At 56.1% G+C, this 21402-nt stretch overlaps 1 protein-coding gene across 1 annotated transcript in view; it reads left to right on the top strand.

The window, feature by feature from the left end:
• TCERG1L (transcription elongation regulator 1 like) overlaps positions 1-21402 on the top strand; it is a 156217-nt gene that overhangs the window by 99558 nt on the left and 35257 nt on the right. The window contains exons 2-4 of the mRNA XM_041415572.1: positions 10267-10417; positions 12031-12177; positions 14476-14656. Coding sequence (XP_041271506.1) covers positions 10267-10417; positions 12031-12177; positions 14476-14656 — 479 coding nt within the window. The remainder of the gene's footprint in view (positions 1-10266; positions 10418-12030; positions 12178-14475; positions 14657-21402) is intronic.

Below are 21402 nucleotides of genomic sequence, written 5' to 3'. Positions count from 1 at the left end.
GCTGGGGGGATCGTGGGGGCTGCTCTGAGCTGAACAGCCCCTGGGTCCTGGGCAGGCTGGGCAGGCTCCCCCAGGGGTCACAGACCAGCAGGGAAATGAGTCTGGGAGTTTGGGGGGGATCTCTGAATCCTGCAGAGTGTAGCGCTTGTCTTTGGGGCAGGGCAGGGCAGGGGCAGCTGGGCCCCCCCCAGGGTGGCTCAGTGTCTGGGACAGCAGTGCCTGGGGCACCTGGGGCAGTGGGACACCCGGGACACATCTTCCACACCTTCCCAGCAGATCCCAGCTCTGGGTGCTGTCGGGAGTGGAGTCCAGCTGCAGAGGAGCAGCTCCAGGGAGAGCTCAGAGCCCTGCCAGGGCTGAAGGGGCTCCAGGAGAGCTGGAGAGGGGCTGGGGACAAGGGATGGAGGGACAGGACACAGGGAATGGCTTTAAACTGAAAGTGGGTAGATTTAGATGGGATTTTGGGCAGGAATTGTTCCCTAGCAGGGTGGGCAGGCCTGGCACAGGGTGCCCAGAGCAGCTGTGGCTGCCCCTGGATCCCTGGCAGTGCCCAAGGCCAGGCTGGACACTGGGGCTGGAGCAGCTGGGACAGGGGAAGGTGTCCCTGCCATGGCAGGGGGGGAATGGGTGGGATTTGGGACCCCTCCCAACCCATCCCATGGTTCTGTAAGTCCGGAGGATCAGAGTGGGCTGCGGGAAGCCAAGGGCTGCTCTGGGATGCTCCATCTCAGACCCACCAGGATCGGCTGCTCCAGGGACACACAGCCCCCACCAGGAGCAGCAGTGCCGCCCTGGGGGCTCAAGGAACTGCTGGGAAATCCCCATTCCATGGAAAGGAAAAATCCCCACGTCCCCCGTGCTGGCCCAGCACGGCACATCTGCTGCTGCAGCCGGCAGTGGGAAGTTGTTTTTTAAAGCTTTTACTGGTATTCAACAAACAATAATAATGTAATCAGAGCGATCAAATCCTCAAGTGCTGTCAAATTATTTCTGGGAGACGAAAGCATGAAATGTTCTGTGCTCCTGGCAGTCTGTGCTACAGAACCTGAGCAAACTGGAGAGCTTGGGAATGCATTAATGGCACTGGTTTTAAGAGGAACTGCCTGAAATGCCCCATTTCCCTGTCACAGGAGCACCGGGGTGTTCTCCTGTCCTTTTGATGTGCTGGGATTTTCTCTGCCGTGTCTGCCCAGCATTGCCAGCCCTGGCACAAAGCCCTGCACGTCCCCAGCAGAGCAGCAGCTCCTCCAGGTCCTGCCTGGGGCAGGCTGAGCCTCACCCACAGCCTGGGCAGGTACAGAACTGCCCCTCAGGGTGGCACCTGAGAGACCTGAGTGACAGAACTGCCCCTCAGCGTGGCACCTGACAGACCTCAGTGACAGAACTGCCCCTCAGGGTGGCACCTCAGTGACAGGAGCTGCTCCTCAGGGTGGCACCTCAGGGATTTGGGGAACCAAACCCCTCTGTGGTTAACTGTTGGGGTATTTTTTACATTGAGTTTTCTCTAAAAAAAACCCATGAAAAACCTTAAGGAAAGCAAGAAAAAGCCCAAGCCAAAGCCCAGAAGAGCCCACGAAAGGCTGAGGGACCCCAGGGACCTTCCCCCACGTTCTCGAGGGTCACAACAAGAGACCCAGACCCAGAAGAATTCCCGTGGCAGATGGAATTGTCACCTGCCAGCAGGGCCCTCTGCAATTGATTCCCTTTTCCCTTGTCGATTGAGCTTTGCCTGCATTGAAACACTTCTTTTTCCTTTCAATTTTCATCTGCTCAAAAATATCCTAAAAAGAAACAGAGCTGGTTTATTTCCTCTCCACTAGAACAGCACTACCAGCAGTCGCTCAGGGTATTTTTAAATGGAACAAGAGGAATTTTCTGACAGAAGGGAGGATTTCAGTCACAATTAGTGCTCCTCAGAGCCCGAGCCCAGAGCAGGCAGATCCCCGTGCCCAGCTGTTCCCTTTGCAGAGGGAAGGAACCAGGCTGGCACACCAGGCACGGGGATGGTTTGGGCTTTGGTTTTTTTGTTGTAAAGCTTCTGTCTTCAATTTGCAGCGCTCAGGTCTAGGGAATCCAGTGTTTGAGGTCAATCACGAGTCCCTGATGAGCAGTAATTGTGGCTCTTTCAGTGGCTTTAAGGGTATTTCCTGAAAAAAAAAAGAAAAAAAAAACACAAAAAAAAAAAAACCAAAAAAACCCAAAACAAACAAACAAAAAAAAGCAGTATTTTTTTTAAAAAAAATCACAGAATCAGAGAATGGTTTGGGTTGGAATGGGCCTTAAACATCATCACATTCCAGCCCCTCAAATCCCCCCCAGTGCCACCCCTGCCATGGCAGGGACACCTTCCCCTGTCCCAGGTGCTCCAGCCCCAGTGTCCAGCCTGGCCTTGGGCATTGCCAGGGATCCAGGGGCAGCCCCAGCTGCTCTGGGCACCCTGTGCCAGGGCTGCCCACCCTGCCAGGGAACAATTCCCAATTCCCAATCTCCCATCCAGCCCTGCCCTCTGGCACTGGGAGCCATTCCCTGTGTCCTGTCCCTCCATGCCTTGTCCCCAGCCCCTCTCCAGCTCTCCTGGAGCCCCTCCAGGCCCTGGCAGGGCTCTGAGCTCTCCCTGGAGCTGCTCTCCATGCTCCAAGTCCCTTCTCCTGCTGCCTGAGCTCAGCCCCTGTGGACATTTTCTGTGCTGTGCCCTCCTGCCCCAGCTCAGCCCAGCTCCACGCCTCTGGAGCAGGGACAGGGATGTGTTTGTCTGCAGGGGAGCTTCGTGTCCTTCCCCATTGCCCAGGGCATGGCTGCCAGGTGTGCAGCCTGGGCTGAGCCAGGGGAGTGCCCGTGTCCCTGTGCCGTCCCTGTGTCATCCATGTGGTGTCCCTGTGCTGTCCCTGTGCTGTCCCTGTGTCCCTCTTGTTTCCCTGTTGTGTCCCTGTGGTGTCCCTGTCCTGCAGCTCCCCCTGCATCTCCCCAGCCCCAGGAAAGCTCTGGATCACGGCAGTCCAAAGGCAGCTCCCAGCCTGGGCTGCAGGAGGAGGGGGACAGGCTGGGGACAGGACAGGAATCTTCTTGCAGAGGGGTCAGGCAGGGAGACAGGACAGGAATCCTCCTGCAGAGGGGTCAGGCAGGGGGACAGGACAGGAATCCTCCTGCAGAGGGGTCAGGCAGGGGGACAGGACAGGAATCCTCCTGCAGAGGGGTCAGGCAGGGGGACAGGACAGGAATCCTCCTGCAGAGGGGTCAGGCAGGGGGACAGGCTGGGGACAGGAGGGGAAATCCTCCTGCAGAGGGGACAGGATGGGGACAGGACAGGAATCCTCCTGCAGAGGGTCAGGCAGCTCCATCCTGGGGGTCTCCCCTGGGGTCAGAGCAGAGCCTGTCTCAGCTGAGGGGCTGTGCAGCCACTCCAGGCCGTCAGTGCCAGGGAGATGGGACGGGAAGGGCTCCAGCTGCAATAATTGCCTCTTGGTGGCTCGTTTTGCATCCTGACGCTGCCATTGCCAGGCTCGGCTCCTGCAGTGCCTCTGGAGGAAGTGTGCTGGTGATTTGGGGCCCTGTCTCCAGCCCTGAACCCGCAGTAATGGTGATGTTACTTAAGAGCAATAATCTGGGAAGGGAAATAATTAGGAAACAAAAGTGTATTAAAGTTACTGCAAGGAGGATAAAGCCCATAAAACTGTAATTGCTCGGCTGATAAAGTGAAGTTTAAAACTTGCAATCAGCTTTGACAAAATTGCGTTAATATGGGGAGGTAAAACCACCTAATTAAGGAGCCAAAGCCATGTGTTTTACCTTGGGATAATGAATGAAATGCAGGGGTGGGGACGATTTCCCCCTGTGAGACACCAGTGCCCAGAATCCTCCCCCTGCACCCGTGGATGGAACTCCTGGGGCTGGATCCTGGGAAGGGAATGGAGAGCCCTGGAGGGGCTGGAGTGGGGTCAGGGCAGGGAACAGAGCTGGGAAGGATCCCCCCATGGAAAGGGGGATCAGGAACTGGCACTGCCCAGGCAGGGTTGGAGTGCCCATCCCTGCAGGTGGCACCTGGAGGTGGCACTCAGAGCTCTGGGCTGGGGACAAGGTGGGAATTGGTGACTTGGCGATCCTGGAGGGCTTTTCCAGCCTCAGCGATTCCAGAATTGTGATAACATGACCATCCCTCAAGGACCTGCAGTCCCTGTCCATGCAGGAGCAGCAGGAGGTCTGGAGCTTCTCGCACAAACGTTCCGCTGAAATTCATCAAAGAGTTAATTTCCAGACGAGTTCTTTGGAGTGAACTCATTGATCTGGCTCCACTGAGAAGCTGCAACGCTCAGAGTTTCTTCCTTAGCTCCCTGAGGTTCCTGGAATGCTTATGAGATGAGTGGTGGTGCAGAGGACCAGCTCTCCAGGCTTGCAGGGACGGCTGAGGAATGTAAATGAGAGGAGCACCCCTGGAAACAGCCGGGGCCGAGGCAGCTGCAGAGCAGCTCCTCAAAGCCTTGGTGCCACTCCTGTGCCTTGGAGGGCCAGAAGTGCAAGTGTGAGAGCGCTGTGTGTCTGCAGAGTCTCCTTGGAGACCCACAGAGCCCTCCAGACAGCCTGCTGCCTCTGGCAAGTGGGAGGGAAGCAGCAAATCTGTCTCTGCTGTGGTCAGCAGTGCCTGCCGGGACAGACAGCCTGCTGCCTCTGGCAAGTGGGAGGGAAGCAGCAAATCTGTCTCTTTCTGCTGTGGTCAGCAGTGCCTGCCAGGAGAGTCTCCCAGGGACAGGAGAAGTGTTGGCCCTGGGAAGTGGGAGCAGAAGATCCACGGAATGAGGGACCCCCAGCCTGGTTTGGGTGGGAAAGGACCCCAAATCCCCTCCCTGCCATGGCAGGGACACCTTCCCCTGTCCCAGGTGCTCCCAGCCCCAGTGTCCAGCCTGGCCTTGGGCACTGCCAGGGATCCAGGGGCAGCCCCAGCTGCTCTGCCCACCCTGTGCCAGGGTTGCTGGCATCAGCAATGCCAGTGCTTGAGGGCGGCCCCCACCTCCCTGGCACCCCCCCCGGGGCATCACCAGGTGCATTTTGTGATGTTGGAGTTCCATGGAGGCTGGGTTGAGCCATCCTCCCCCTTTTCCTGCACGTAGAGGGCAGCTGAGTTGCTGCTGATTGCTCAGCCCCCAGTCGAGCATGGAAACTTTTTTTGGAGGATTTTAAATGGATGCCTGGATCCAAGAGAGCTGTGTGTGCTCTCAGGAGGGCTCTGGCACAAAGGGGGGCAGAGGCAGATATCTTTATCCTCCTTTTCTTTCATCTTTCTGCTGCTGTGGAGTGGCAGTGGGGCTGGCTCCCCAGAAGGGTTAAATCCCCGCACTGGAGGTGTATTCCAAGGAGCTGGTACAAAGCAAACCCTCCCACACTGACTGCTCTTTATTCTCCAATTCACAAAGAGAATGTTTCCAGCCTTTCCTCTCATGCACACACAAAAGATGCCTTTTTTTTTTTTTTTGGTATTTATCTTGGTTTGAATGTTTTCTGTTTCTTCTCACAGCTGCCCACAGTGATCCTTATGTGTGCAAACCCTGCCGAGCCTTACCCTGCACCTGGGCAGCTGCTAAAGGAGAAAAGTGCCTTCAGCTTCTGCATCCAACGGGATTAGAAGAAACTGAGGATGTGAGTGGATGGATTCAGATGTCACCCAAAGAGGCTGTGGCTGCCCCTGGAGTGCCCAAGGCCAGGCTGGACACTGGGGCTGGGAGCACCTGGGACAGGGGAAGGTGTCCCTGGTGGGATTTGGGGTCCCTCCACCCCAAACCAATCTGGGATTCTGAATTTGCCTGTGCCCTCTTGCCCTGCTTTCACCTGACCAGGAACTGAAGGGCAGTGAGCCCTCGTTTCTTTTTCCTTCCTGAATTACCAGAATTTGAAGTTTTGGTATCAATAACTCCGACTTATGGATAAAACCAGCTTGTGAATATTGTATAAATACCAGAAAACAAATTGACTGAGTCCAGTAGAAAGGAAACTGATATTCTACAGAGGGAATTTTCCAGGAGGAATGCTGCTGCATCCTTTTTCACCCAGTCTGCAGACGTGACCTCCTGCCCAAGAGCTGGGAGAGCCTCCCGAGGAGCCCAAGGCAATTCCCACCATCCCAGAGAGTGAGAAAGGCTCCTGGGAGGCTGAGGTCCTGCACCACACCGGTATTCCCGCCGTGATCTTTATTGCACTGGAGCTACGCTTCATTTACCTCCTCTTTTTCTGATATCTCTTAATGGGGCTGTAACAAGGCTCATGGAAATCAATGGAATTCAGCAAAAATCACATCAAAGACCGGGTATTTCACATGCCAGGAGCCGAAACAAGGGGTCATTTTCTGTCAGTCTTTGATCTGACGTGTTTGCCTGGGGCTCTGCTCAGTGCAGGCTGGAGCTGTGCTCGGAGGAGCGGTGGGAGCTGCTGCAGCACCCTCAGCAGCCACGGAGCCTCACTGCAACCCGAAATCCCCTGGGAGCCCCGAAATGCTATGGGAAGCCTGAAATTCCTTGGGGTCCCCGAAATCCCGCTGGAGCCCCAAAATCCCACTGGAGCTCCGAAATCTCCTGTGAGCACCGAAATGCCATGGGAACCCTGAAATGCAACGGGAGTCCCGAAATCCCATGGGAACCCCCAAAATCCCACTGGAGCTCCGAAATCTCCTGTGAGCACCGAAATGCCACGGGAGTCCCGAAATCCCATGGGAAACTGCTGTGGTTTGGGATTCGGGGGTTAATCCCCAACCCACAAGAGGGAATTGATCCAAGGCTCCAAGGACCAGCCGCACAGGAGAGCAGAAGCGGGGGCCGTGCCGGGTGGAAGCCGTGGGCACGGGGAATTCCCGGCGCCGGGCTCCTTCCCCGGGATGCCACGCACAGCCGGGGCAGCGTGGCTGCGTGTGCTCCTGGGATCCCCCTCCTCAGCTGCTGGGAGCCAGGGATCGGGATTAACCCGGGCCGGGCCGGGCTGGGAGCTGCCCGCAGGGATGCCCCCGGTGCCCGCAGGAACAGAGCTCCTGGCACGGCTGGGATGGGACCGGGGCTGCTCCGGGGGCAGCTGGGTGTGCTCAGCCTTCCCCTGTCCCGCAGCATCGGGGAAGGGGAGCCCGGCCCCTGCTGCTGCCCAGGGAGCACGCAAACAGGCAGGGATTTGTCCACTGGAATCGGCAGGGATTTGTCCACTGGAATCTGCAGGGATTCGTTCACTGGATTCAGCAGGGATTTGTTCACTGGAATCAGCAGGGATGTGTCCACTGGAATCAGCAGGGATTTGTTCACTGGAATCTGTAGGGATTTATTCACTGGAATCTGTTCACTGGAATCGGCAGGGATTTGTTCACTGGAACCTGCAGGGGTTTATCCACTGGAATCGGCAGGGGTTTGTTCACTGGAATCAGCAGGGGTTTATCCACTGGATTCAGCAGGGATTTGTTCACTGGAATCGGCAGGGGTTTGTTCACTGCAATCGCCAGGGATTTATTTACTGGAAGCAGCAGGGATTTGTTCACTGGAATCGGCAGGGATTCATTCACTGGAATCTGCAGGGGTTTATTCACTGGATTCAGCAGGGATTTGTGCACTGGAATCAGCAGGGATTTATTCACTGGGAATCTGCAGGGGTTTATTCACTGGGAATCAGCAGGGGTTTATTCACTGGAACCTGCAGGGGTTTATCCACCGGAATCAGCAGGGATTTGTTCCCTGCAATCGGCAGGGATTTATTTACTGGAAGCAGCAGGGATTTGTTCCCTGCAATCGGCAGGGATTTATTTACTGGAAGCAGCAGGGATTTGTTCCCTGCAATCGGCAGGGATTTATTTACTGGAAGCAGCAGGGATTTGTTCCCTGCAATCGGCAGGGATTTATTTACTGGAAGCAGCAGGGATTTGTTCCCTGCAATCGGCAGGGATTTATTTACTGGAAGCAGCAGGGATTTGTTCCCTGCAATCGGCAGGGATTTATTTACTGGAAGCAGCAGGGATTTGTTCCCTGCAATCGGCAGGGATTTATTTACTGGAAGCAGCAGGGATTTGTTCCCTGCAATCGGCAGGGATTTATTTACTGGAAGCAGCAGGGATTTGTTCCCTGCAATCGGCAGGGATTTATTTACTGGAAGCAGCAGGGATTTGTTCCCTGCAATCGGCAGGGATTTATTTACTGGAAGCAGCAGGGATTTGTTCCCTGCAATCGGCAGGGGTTTGTTCACTGCAATCGGCAGGGATTTATTTACTGGAATCAGCAGGGATTTGTTCACTGCAATCAGCAGGGGTTTATCCACTGGAACCTGCAGGGGTTTATCCACTGGAACCTGCAGGGGTTTATCCACTGGAACCTGCAGGGGTTTATCCACCGGAATCGGCAGGTTTTTGTGCACGGGAAGCGGCTGAGCGCGGGGCTGTGCCGGGGTTCTGGCGGCGCTGGCACCCCCGGGGGCTCAGCCAGGTGCCGGGGGCGCAGCCGCGCTCAGGGCGCTCCCGGGAGCCTCAGGGAGCGCTGCGGGCCCCGGGCTGTCTGCGGCAGCTTTCCAAACTAAAGGGATCCCCGGGGATGCTGCTGATCCACAGCGCCCCTTCCCTGAGTCGTTCGTGCAGCAACACCAGAGAGTCTGGTCATTACCCGATATTGTCTCAGCAGACAGCCCCGGCATGAGGAAAAGTGGTGAAGAATGTCCTCAGGGAGAGAAATCCATAATGTAGATATTAACAAAAGGCATGTCTCTTTGGAGTGCCCAGACTCATTTTTCAGACTTAAAAATGAAGGTGATGGGTCTAAACCTTTTATTTCAGTGCTAAATTGGCTTTTTGGCTGCCTAAAGTGCTCTTTGCAGTATCCAAGGGCCAAGGTGTGCACCAGAGGTGAGTGACATTGATCTTTCCTTCCCCCCACTGCATCCAAACCCAGCTCCTCGAGCACTGCATTTCATAGGAAGCACCCCTTTTTCTGTTTGTTGTTTTTTTTTTGCTGTTGATTTTGTCATTGTGCTTCCATTCCTCTGCTCAGCCCCAATTACCAGGATGTGGTTTTGAGTTTTACAAACAGCCACACACTAAAACATTTAGCAGTGATCCTGCGTTCATCTGATTTCTGTCATTTTGTGCATTATTCCAATCTCCACCTCCCAGTGTCTCTCAGGGTATTTAGAAGCAATGTATTTCCCTGATCTCGTGTTTAGCCACAGATCATCAGCATTTGATTCCAAAACTTCTAGGGTATTACCTTTATTAAGGTTATGTGCTGCCATGGGAATCAAACTCCTCTGCAACGATTTCAAACCGTGAAGCTGAACCATTTGTGTGTTGTGTGAATTCAGGCTTGGCCCATTTTGCCGTTATTCATTCCTTTAATTTTTTGCTGGAGCTGCTGGAAGCTGTGATGCCATCAGCAGAGGCTTGCTCAGCTCCTTCATTTCACAGCAGGGAGGAGACAGGCAGGAGAAATAAACCCAGGGGCTGTGAGGGACAAACCCAGGGGCTGTGAGGGACAAACCCAGGGGCTGTGAGGGGCAAACCCACAGGTTGTGAGGGACAAACCCACAGGTTTATAAGGGACAAACCCACAGGCTGTAAGGGAACACTGATGGCTCCGGGGAGCTCAGCCTGGAATCACCTGGGCTGGGCTGGACAGGGAGTTGCTCTCGGGCAGCAGGCTCCTCTCCACTTGTCTGCCAGGAAATTCATAGGATCCCAGACTGGTGTGGGTTGGAAGGGACCCCCAAAGCGCACCCATTCTCACCCCTGCCATGGCAGGGACACCTTCCACTGTCCCAGGCTGCTCCACTGGCCTTGGGCACTGCCAGGGATCCAGGGGCAGTCTCAGCTGCTCTGGGCACCCGTCCCCCAGCTCCCAGGGAAGAATTTCCTCCCAATATCCCACCTAACCCTGTCCTCTGGCAGTTTCGATCCATGCCATGCTATTTTCCCTGCCCACGGAAGGGTCTCGGCTGAGGGGCAGCCGTGGGATATCTGGGATACCTGAACTCGCTGATGCCGTGGCACTCGCACGGCCTGGGGAAGGGGGAGATCGGGGTCCCGGGAAGATTTGGGGGCTGAGGCTTCTGGGGATGGCCAGGAGCTTGAGGACCTCCGGGGCTCAGGGGTGTTGGGGGGTCTGGGAGATTTTAATGCTGAGGGGGGCTCCGGGAACTTGGGGGTGTCGGAGGTGCCGGCGCAGCGCAGCCTCCCCTGCCATCCCCCGCGGGCAGGGGCTGTCCCCGCACCTGCGGCCGCCGGGGATGACCCCAAAACCCCACTTGCTCCTGACCGAGCGGCGCTCCCAGCGGGAGCTGCACGGCGGCCGGCGCCCCCTCCTTCCTTCCTTCCCTCTGTCTGTCCGTCCGTCCGTCCCTCCCGCGGGGCTGGCGCGGCCCCGCCGAGCCCCCGCTGCTGCCGCTGCTGCCCGCGGCCGCCGAGCCGCTCCTGCACGGCCAGGTAAGGGCGGAGCCGCCGTGCAGGAGGACACAACTTTCCCGGAGCCGCTGCCCGGCGCCGGCGCCGGCACCCCCGAGACCCCCGCCCGCGAGGTGGGGGGAGGCGGCGGGACAGACCCCGCGGGGCGGCGGGGGCTCCCCGGGCTCTGCATCCTCCTTTTCCGAGCTGTGCATCCTCCGCTTCCCAAGCTCCGCATCCCTCCTTCCGCGGGCGCTGCATCCCTCTTTCCCCGGGTTCTACAGCTCCCTTCCCTGGGCTCTGCATCTCCCCCTTCCCTGGGCGCTGCATCCCCTCTTCCTGGGTTTTTCATCCCCCTCCCTCGGGGCGCTGCATCTCCCCCTTCTCAAGCTCTGCATTCCCCTTTCCCTGGGTTCTACATCCCCTTCTCCAGCTCTGCACGCCCCTTCCCCAGCTCTGCGTTCCCCTTTCCCTGGGTTCTACATCCCCTTCCCCAGCTCTGCGTTCCCCTTTCCCTGGGTTCTACATCCCCTTCCCCAGCTCTGCATTCCCCTTTCCCTGGGTTCTACATCCCCTTCCCCAGCTCTGCATTCCCCTTTCCCTGGGTTCTACATCCCCTTCCCCAGCTCTGCACCCCGTTCCCGACGCTCTGCGCCCCGCGTGTGTCGGAGCGCGGCACTTCCAGCGGCTCTGGGAACGTGCGGCGGGGATTTCTCCGGGAGGAGAGGGGCTGCCAGGGGGCTGCGGGTCCCTCCGGCGGGGCTGGGCTCCCCGGCGGCTGCAGGATGCGCTTTCCGCAGATGCAGCCGGACCGGGAGCGATGCTCCCGGCGCGCTCCGGCAGCCGGGGCAGCATCGCCGCCGAGCGTTCTGTGAATATTTATAAAGACGAAAGTTTTGAGCCGTGTCACTGGAACCGGCGTGTCGCGCCAGTGCTTTCCCTGATGAATATTTCAATTATTAATTGCTGCCGTGAGGCTGCTCGCATAGCGGAGCCCTCAGCCGGGCGTTCGCCCCTCTCAGCGGAGGGATCGGAGCCGTGCGCGCAGTTTTGCCTCGGCTTTATGTTTTTTTTTGGAAGACAGAAGTAAAAATAAACGCGAGCCGCGAGCGCTGTGGCGTCCGCTCGATTCCGTGTGATGATTTCCAGCCTTTTCGAGCTCGAGCGTCTCTTGTGGTTCGGGAGAAAACAGTCGGTGCTGCTCTAATGAAACGGGAACATCAATTATTCCCCAGCCGGAGACCGCTCGACGAACCTGCAGAGGTGGTTTTGCTGTGGGAACCCATCTGCCAGGCGAATTTAAGTTGAGAAAAGAAAAAAAAAAAAATGCATTTCTGCCGTTCCCTTTGGCTCTCCCGACGCACGTTCAGGCTCTCGCTGGCGCTGCACGGCTCAGTGCGAGCAGAGGAGCCCTCGCTGCAGCCGCTGCCCCCGTGCCCTGCTCCTGGCTGTGCTCTGCGCTTCCCGAACCCTCCGTGCTCCCACCCTGCCGTGCCCAGCCAAACGCAAACCCGTGTCGGGCTGAAGGGACATTGCTGGCATCTTCCGTGCTCATCTGGAAATCATGGAAAACATCGGTTTCCCACGGTAAAATCCTTTTGTTAACTCCTCCTCTCGTGTCTGTTTGGTTTTTTATTTTTTGTCCCATTCCGAAGTGGATATTTGGAGCTCACTCCCCGGTCGTAGGATTCTCCCCTTCCTCCAGCGTGGAATTCGTGCCGGTGCTCCCGCCCGTGTACAGCGCCGCGGTGCCGCCGCACGCCGGGAAGGGCTGGGTTGATAAAAGGCTGCCCAGCTGCAAAGTAAGTGCGAGCCTGGCGTGCCGAGGCGTTTTTAGGGCTTTTTTGGGGGAGTACATCAAGTACACGAGCTGAAGAGTGCTTGTGGGCTCAGGGTGTGAGAGGTCGGTGTTTGTCAGGAGGACCCTGCGAGGGGAAATGCTGGAATGCTGGAAGGGGCAGGTGATGGAGCAGCAGTTACAGCTTCACTGTTCCCGGGTTTTAATAGGACTAAAATGTGGCTAGTATTTATTCCTTTGAGTAGAATGTCCTCATTTTCATCCCGGATGTGATTATGGGGGTTTTCCATCTTCCCTTTCTCCCTGGTTGTCCCAAAGGGGTGCCACAGCCCAGTGCTGGCAGAGCAGTGTCACCATGGGCACTGCCACATCCCTGGTGCCAGGGTGGCCCTCGGGGTCGTGTGTCCCCATCCTACCTCTCTTCACCGCATCTGCTCCTCTGCCAACTGAGTGCTGAACACCTGGCTTTGTGCTGCTGTCCCTCAGCTGGTTTTGTGCTCTGTCCCCCTGTTCCTCGGCTGGTTTTGTGCTCTGTGCCCCTGTCCCTCAGCTGGTTTTGTGCTCTGTGCCCCTGTCCCTCAGCTGGTTTTGTGCTCTGTGCCCCTGTCCCTCAGCTGGTTTTGTGCCATTCTCCCCCCTGTCCCTCAGCTGGTTTTGTGCTCTGTGCCCCTGTCCCTCGGTTGGTTTTGTGCTCTGTGCCCCTGTCCCTCGGTTGGTTTTGTGCTCTGTGCCCCTGTCCCTCGGTTGGTTTTGTGCTCTGTGCCCCTGTCCCTCGGTTGGTTTTGTGCTCTGTGCCCCTGTCCCTCGGTTGGTTTTGTGCTCTGTGCCCCTGTCCCTCGGTTGGTTTTGTGCTCTGTGCCCCTGTCCCTCGGTTGGTTTTGTGCTCTGTGCCCCTGTCCCTCGGTTGGTTTTGTGCTCTGTGCCCCTGTCCCTCGGTTGGTTTTGTGCTCTGTGCCCCTGTCCCTCGGTTGGTTTTGTGCTCTGTGCCCCTGTCCCTCGGTTGGTTTTGTGCTCTGTGCCCCTGTCCCTCGGTTGGTTTTGTGCTCTGTGCCCCTGTCCCTCGGTTGGTTTTGTGCTCTGTGCCCCTGTCCCTCGGTTGGTTTTGTGCTCTGTGCCCCTGTCCCTCGGTTGGTTTTGTGCTCTGTGCCCCTGTCCCTCGGTTGGTTTTGTGCTCTGTGCCCCTGTCCCTCGGTTGGTTTTGTGCTCTGTGCCCCTGTCCCTCGGTTGGTTTTGTGCTCTGTGCCCCTGTCCCTCGGTTGGTTTTGTGCTCTGTGCCCCTGTCCCTCGGTTGGTTTTGTGCTCTGTGCCCCTGTCCCTCGGTTGGTTTTGTGCTCTGTGCCCCTGTCCCTCGGTTGGTTTTGTGCTCTGTGCCCCTGTCCCTCGGTTGGTTTTGTGCTCTGTGCCCCTGTCCCTCGGTTGGTTTTGTGCTCTGTGCCCCTGTCCCTCGGTTGGTTTTGTGCTCTGTGCCCCTGTCCCTCGGTTGGTTTTGTGCTCTGTGCCCCTGTCCCTCGGTTGGTTTTGTGCTCTGTGCCCCTGTCCCTCGGTTGGTTTTGTGCTCTGTGCCCCTGTCCCTCGGTTGGTTTTGTGCTCTGTGCCCCTGTCCCTCGGTTGGTTTTGTGCTCTGTGCCCCTGTCCCTCGGTTGGTTTTGTGCTCTGTGCCCCTGTCCCTCGGTTGGTTTTGTGCTCTGTGCCCCTGTCCCTCGGTTGGTTTTGTGCTCTGTGCCCCTGTCCCTCGGTTGGTTTTGTGCTCTGTGCCCCTGTCCCTCGGTTGGTTTTGTGCTCTGTGCCCCTGTCCCTCGGTTGGTTTTGTGCTCTGTGCCCCTGTCCCTCGGTTGGTTTTGTGCTCTGTGCCCCTGTCCCTCAGCTGGTTTTGCGCTCTGTGCCCCTGTCCCTCGGCTGGCTTTGTGCTCTGTGCCCCTGTCCCTTGGCTGGTTTTTTGCTCTGTGCCCCGTCCCTCGCCCCCTGTCCCCCAGGCTGGGGAGGTGGCCGCAGTCCCTGGTGCTGGTGGGGTCACTCGGGGTGCCTGTGTCAGGACCAGCAGTGGCTGTGTCAGGACAACGCTGCCTCCAGGAATTCCCGGCCTCCCGTGCGGCTGCAGCAGCTGATCTGTCATGTCAAAGCCAGTTAATTTTTAAGTGGTCACTTCACTTCAGCCTCACACTGAGGGACCCTGCTTTGGGCAGTTTGTCCCCAGCTGAGGCTCTGCCTGTTGAAACAGCGAGTTAGAGATGCTTTGTTGTCATTTGTATTTCTGAGTTTGGGATCTCAGACGGTAACGTTTTTGTCTCTTTCTGTTGGACAGATCTACTTGAACAATGCCTTTGCCCTGGACTCGGCCTGGATCCAGCCGGAGGAGTCCAGGCTGTTCCAGGGGGCTGAGAAGCCTCTGCTGCTGAGCAATCAAGTAGCCATGGCTGTAGCCAGGCCAGCTGCTGCCTCCAGACCACTGCCCACGCTCGTCCTGGCCCCTCAGCTGATCCCAGGTCAGGAAATAAGCACATCAATAATTAAGTATTGCCTGTTTCTCCGTGGTTTTCCCTTAATGCATCCCCCAGAGAGGCAAAGCTGCTCTCTAAAGCAGAGATTCACTTCCATTCAGCTGCAAGCCCTTGCTTGAGCAGAGCCTTGATGGCCGAGTGCAGCTCACCCTCTGAATGACTGAGAGGAAGAAAGGGCCGTGTGTAATTACAGCAGATTGTGCCAGGCTGCTCTGGAGCTGCCTGGTGACCTCTGCCAAGAAGGGAGCAACCACTCCCCACCTACTGAGTTGATTTTTCAAACAGAAATCGCTGTCAGCCTCAGTGATTCCATGGCTCTGTGGCACAGTCTGTGCAGGGTTCTGCTGGCTGCTCGTTTGCAGGGTTTGGTGGGGTCTGTGTAGACAGCCAGCAGGAGAGGAGCAGTGGATCCATCATCCCACCGAGGCTCAGCCATTTGTGAAATAAATTCCATTAATCTGCATAACTGAACACAACAACTAAAAGTTACGAATATTAACTGTGCAAATATTCTGTGGTGCTTTAGGTAACTGAGATTTACACCTGGTAAAGAGCATTTATGCTTGGACAAGAGCAGACCATGCCTCCCCGCAGGGCTGCATCTCTGTTTTGTGGCTGCAGGAGTAAATTAGAATAGCAGTTCTACACAGAAGGCTGAGGAGAAAGTGCCACTGGTGTTTCAGCCCCTAAATACAGTCCTAAACTGGGAGCTGGAATTACTGGCTTGGTGCCAGTTCCTGCCCTGCTCAGAGCAAAGGTGCTGTCCCTGGGGTTGAGCGCAGAGCTCCCCTTTCCACGGGCTCTCCCCAAAAGCAGTTTGTATTTCAGAGCTGTGCCGTGCCCAGGATGTGGTGTTTGCCATCAGGGCTGAGGTTCGGAGTGTGCTGGAAGGGATCCTGGCTCCTGGGCTCGTTACCAACCTCATTAATTAGCAGGGAGTGCCCTGGCACGTGTTGGCCCCTTCACCTGGGTCAGTATTCTGGTGTTTGAGCAGAGCTGTGGCTCAGCCTCCTCTCCTCCTGCCAGCACTGCCCAGGGCTCAGCTGTGGGGAAAGCCTGGTATGAATTCATCTCTGTTTATTAGAGGATTTTTTGGTATTTATTCCACAAAAGAGCAGCTGCATGCCTGGGCTGCCTGGGGAATCAGAGGATGGGTGTGCTGCTGAGGGAGGGGGTCTGGGAGCCACAGCCCCTCCTGTTCTGCACCTTTTAAAGACTTCAGTGTTTTGAAATAGTTCAGTATTTTAAACGTGCACAAGTGTATTTTATCACATGCAGAAGGGCAGATATAAGGAAAGAGCACTCTGGGATCACAGAATCCTGGAACGGTTTGGGTTGGAGGGACCCCAAATCCCAGCCAGTGCCACCCCTGCCATGGCAGGGACACCTTCCCCTGTCCCAGGTGCTCCAGCCCCAGTGTCCAGCCTGGCCTTGGGCACTGCCAGGGATCCAGGGGCAGCCCCAGCTGCTCTGGGCACCCTGTGCCAGGGCAGTCAGGAATTCCTTCCCATCCTTGTTGAGCTGTTGCTGCGGTCGGTGCCACATCCTGTCCCAGGCTGGGTGGGGCTCCAGAGCTGGTGAGGGACCCGTGGCCCTTCCTGCAGGGTGGCACCATCCCTGTCCTGCAGGCAGAGCAGGAGCTGCTTCCCCAGCTGCTATGGCAGCACTGGAAGTGTTTCCTGTGCAATATCTGCCCTTAATGTGAGGAGTAATAAAGATCCTGGAGCAGGTTCAGTGGGATGAGGGGACCTAATCAGGTTTCTGTGTGGGATTCACTCCGGAGCAGCTCTGCCTTCCCCAGTTATCAGCAATGATAGAATTGTTTTCTCACTGGAGCTGCAGCCTTGCTCAGCTCCAGGAGCGAGCACGCATCCTGGCAAGGGTAATGTGCATAATTTAACAGCTGCAGCCCCAGCTACTCCAAGGTGCTATTAGCTGTGAGAAGCAGCAGTTATTGTTCTCTCCCCAAGTGCAAACCATGAATTATGTGCTCTTGTTGTGTGTTTCTGAGGAGAAGGATGCCCTTTGCCCCTGGCAATGACGCCTGGCTCCTGTGTGCTCTGGGGAGGAAGGCAGCATTTCATGTTTCTGCAAAGACAGCACTGGTATTTCTGGGAGGGAAGGACTCATGTTTCTGTCTCCTGCGCTGTGTGGGTGAGGTCAGGGCTGGCCAGGTGCCCTGTGCCACTGTGCCAGCTGGGTTCCTGCACATCCCTGTGAGCTGGGTGGCTGCTGGATGGGGTGAGGCAGTGCTGGCAGCACCCCGTGGTGGGTTCTGGCACTCCTTAGGTGGAAGCTGGAGCCCCGGGGGTACAGGACATTGATTGGGGTCACTGGGAGGTGTGCTGGGGTAGTCTGGCACTCCTGGTGTCAGGACCGTGCCACCAGTGCTCCCTGGCCTGGGGGTGTTCTCATGACTGTATCTGGGGAGGTTTTCATGGAATTGTGGAATGCTTGGGGCTGGAATGCACCTTAAAGCTCATCTGGTTCCACGTGTCTCCTGTGGGGAGATGAGGATGTTGTGTGGGGCACCCCAAGGGAATTACCTTTTGATCCTTCTGGTTCACGTCTTTCTTTTCTCCTGATGGCAGTACCCATTACAGAACCAAGACAGTGCCAGCATGCAGATACACACCCAAACACAGGCCCAGCTTGCTAGGTAATCCCATTTCCAGATTCTGAATGAAATAGGGCTGCTCTCTGTTAAATCTGGGCTCTGTTTTCTCATGAAATACACCACCCAGGACCTCTGACCTCCTGTATTGCCTGAGCACAGCTCTGTGTTTGAAGCACATCTCCATTTACAAGCACTCAGGTTTTGGCTTCGCAAATGGGATTATCTTGTATTGAAGCACGTGTGCTGGGGCTCCCTGTTTTGGGACGGAGAACAGCACAGCAGGACCCCATTCGTGTCCCTGAAAAGCCATCAAACCTCTCTTTGTTTGTGGAGCATTCAAGCACTGCCAGCCAAGTGCTTTATTAGGTCTGGGAATGCTTGGCTTTAACCACAGCCTTCACAAAGTTTTTGTTTTGCTCGTTAAGTTTATGGGGTTTTTTTGGTTATCTTTACCCGTTATCTCCCCAAATGAAGAGACTTGGCTTTAACCACAGCCTTCACAAAGTTTTTGTTTTGCTAGTTAAGTTTATGGGGATGCGTTTCCCGTTATCTCCCCAAATCAAGAGAAACTTTGAGTGAAGTTTGCTTTCCCACTTAAATGACAGCAATAACCCCCCGAGCAATGTGTTTATGGGCAAGGCTGCTGTTCTGACCTTTCCATAGCATCATCCCCGCTGAGCCCACAGCTCCAGTGTGAACGAATCCAGCTCTCGGTGCCGGCAGGGCAGGAGCAGCCGGGGGTTTCCATTCACTGCACACCAGCAGCAAACTGAGCGGGTGTTCCTGGCACTCACTGGGCTTCCAGTGGCAGTGCAGCCGCTGATTTCCCCCTTGGAGAGCAGGGATGTCAGGAAAGCAGGGATATCAGGAAAGCAGGGACATCCCTGGCTTTGTTTGTTTCCCTTTGCAGGGCTACTGCTGTGTTTGTTTGTGTTTGCAGGGGGATATCCCTGTGTGTGCTCCCTTTGCAGTGGGATATCAGGGTTTTCAGTGTTTTTTAGGAACTCTAAACACAGGCACAGGGTCAGGTTGAGAAGGAGGTGAAAGTTTTGCACAAACCCGAATTTTTCCACTGGAATGTCCACCCCCCCTCCTGTCTCACACACGTTTTCACATCACCTCCCTGCTGCAGAATCCTTCCACCTCACGCGTGTCCCTGTGCCTGGGCCCTTTTGGGGGGAATTTTTCCACTGGAATGTCCACCCCCCCTCCTGTCTCACACACGTTTTCACATCACCTCCCTGCTGCAGAATCCTTCCACCTCACACGTGTCCCTGGGCCCTTTTGGGGATCCTTTTGGGGTCTCTGGTGTCTGTGGGGAGGTGCCCCCCACTCAGCTCTGCACAGGGTCAGCCCAGGTCAGTGCCAGGAGGAGGTGCCACGTCCCCTCGGGCTGTTGCCCAGCAGGTTGTACAGCACAGGAGCTTTCAGCAAACTGAGCAGCACCTGTCTGACACACCTGGGAACACCTGTCTGCACTCAGAGGGGGCTTGAGGTGACAGTGGCACCGTCGGGCTCCATCTGCAGCTGAGGTCAAAGGAAGGGACAGCGAATTCTGCCTCAAGTCCTGGAGCTTAAAAATGCAGAGAATCCTACTTAAAAATAGTGAAAATACTGCCTAAAGACTCAGAGCTTAAAGATGAAGAGAATCTGACTTTAAAATGCAGAAAATTCTGCTTAAAGCCATCAGAGCTGAAAGATGAAGAGAATCCGACTTAAAAATACAGAAAATTCTGCTTAAAGCCATCAGCTGGGCTGGGGGCTGTGAGGGGCTGGGCTGAATGCAGCACAGCACTGGGGGCTCCTGTTACAGCAGGGCTGGTGCTGAGGATGGTTTTGGGAACAGGAGCACTGCCAGTGCCCAGGGAGGGCTGGAGTGCCCATCCCTGGAGGTGTCCCGGGAATCCCTGGAGGTGGCACTCAGAGCTCTGGGCTGGGGACAAGGTGGGGATGGGCACAGCTGGGACTCATGATCCCGGAGGGCTTTTCCAGCCCCAGTGACTCTGGGATTCAGAGGAGCAGTTGGCACCTCAGTGCCAGGGTGTACCATGACCTGGCAAAAGCAGACCTGGGGAAAACACCATTGCTGGAAGAAATCCTGCCTTTTCCCCTCACTGCAATGTCAGTGATGGTGTTTGACTCCTCTTTTCCTGGCCTGTGACTGGAAATTCCCCCTGTGAGTGCGGGGTGATCGATGGTAACTCTAAAACCCTTTCAAGGCCTTTTTGAAAAGAACTCCCTGCAAGGTCTGGTTTGTTTGTGAGGAGAATTCCTCGGGTGGGTGCCCCAGCTGTGGGGCAGTCCTGGCCCAGCTGGCAGTGCCCTTGGCAGAGCTGGGCTGTGTTTGAGTGCCCGACTGGGGGATGCTGTTGGGCTGAGGCACAGCAGGACCCCCTGAGCCCTGCTGTGCTCTGCCCAGCACTGAGCCCCAGGGCCAGCCCTTCCACCATGGAGTGATTCACCAGGAGAGACAGAGAGAGCTTCATCAAAGGAGGGGAAACCACCCAAACTCCTCTTCCAGCTGAGCAATGAAACTTTGATGAGGGGATGGATGCAGGTTTAATGAGGCAGCCCGGCTCAGCACAGGCTGTGCCTGCCCGGCTCACATCACTCTGCTGTTCTCCTGCCCTCTTTGGGGAAATCACATCCTCCTCTCCACAAGAAAAGAATCAAATGAGGAGTAAACAACCTTCCTGCTCGTGTGCCCTGCAGGAAGGCACAGCAAAGTCGTGTTTGCAGGCAGCATTAGCTTTCACAGGAGCTGCAGGAGAGGTTTTGTGGGTTTCTCCCAGCAGCAGGCAGCTGGAATTGGGAATGAGCACGGGCTCTTGGAGGGCAGGTGTTTGACCCCACTGAAGGATTGTTCCACTTCCCAGATGAATGAACAATGAGCTTGTGTTTAACACGTGGATTGGTTGGACACTGATGGGTTTCTATTTTTTGTTTCTTAATATCCACTGTTGGTCTGGCAGAAAAATCAGTTTCATTTATCTATTGCTAAATTATCAAAACTTAAATATTTGTGGGGTTTGTTTGGCCTGTGTGCCTGTTACTGAGTGCATCTGCAGGTTCCTTGGCATGGAGGAATAATGACTGTGGAAATAATGAATGTTTTTCGTGACACTGAAAACACTAAATTTCTGTTTTGTAAATGCAGGGCTTATTCTATTGGGAAGTAATTGTTTGTAAACGGTTGGGACAAAGCTGGGACACCTGGGGGTGCTCACCTGGAGAGGAGCAGCTCCAGGGAGAGCTCAGAGCCCTGCCAGGGCCTGGAGGGGCTCCAGGAGAGCTGGAGAGGGACTGGGGACAAGGATGGAGGGACAGGACACAGGGAATGGCTCCCACTGCCAGAGGGCAGGGCTGGATGGGAGGTTGGGAATTGGGAATTGTTCCTGGCAGGGTGGGCAGCCCTGGCACAGGGTGCCCAGAGCAGCTGTGGCTGCCCCTGGATCCCAGGCAGTGCCCAAGGCCAGGCTGGACACTGGGGCTGGAGCACCTGGGACAGGGGGAGGTGTCCCTGCCATGGCAGGGGTGGAATGAGTGATTTTCCAGGTCCCTCCCAGCCCATTCCCTGATCCTGTGAGCTCACCCAGGTCCTTGCTGGGATTCTCCTGCCTGGAGTTGTTTAGGGGCTGCATCCCCCACTCCACAGCCTCGCTCCCTGCAGCCATTCCCTGTTCTGGGACACACACAAAGGGAGCCTCAGGGCGAGGGAAAGCCTGCCCTGGGGTCAGCTGGGGATTTTTGGAGCCCCAGTTCTCTCCCAGAGCCTGCAGGGTTTGCACGCGGGCTGAGCTTTGCTGGATGCCACGAGAAGCTGATGATTGCTTAATTTCTGAGTCTGAGCTCGGGTGGAGGGAGGAACAGCTGCTGTTTGTCAGATTGCCTCTGCTCCTCAGGAGTTTTACCACTCCTGCTCTTGTTTATTTAACATAATTAGCCGAGATTGAGCTCTGAAGGTCCTCGCTGGCACTGTCAGGCTGGGGAGAGGATGGTGCAGGGGCTGAAGGGTGTTCAGGGGTTTATTTGGGACATTCCTGGGTTCCATCGGCAGGGGCTGCCCAGGGAGGGCTGGAGTGCCCATCCATGGAGGTGTCCCAGGAATTCCTGG

This window comes from Onychostruthus taczanowskii, unplaced genomic scaffold, assembly GCF_017590055.1.
Source record: "Onychostruthus taczanowskii isolate IOZ18803 unplaced genomic scaffold, ASM1759005v1 scaffold5, whole genome shotgun sequence".
NCBI lineage: Eukaryota > Metazoa > Chordata > Aves > Passeriformes > Passeridae > Onychostruthus > Onychostruthus taczanowskii.
This window is presented reverse-complemented; position numbering and strand designations above follow the sequence as displayed.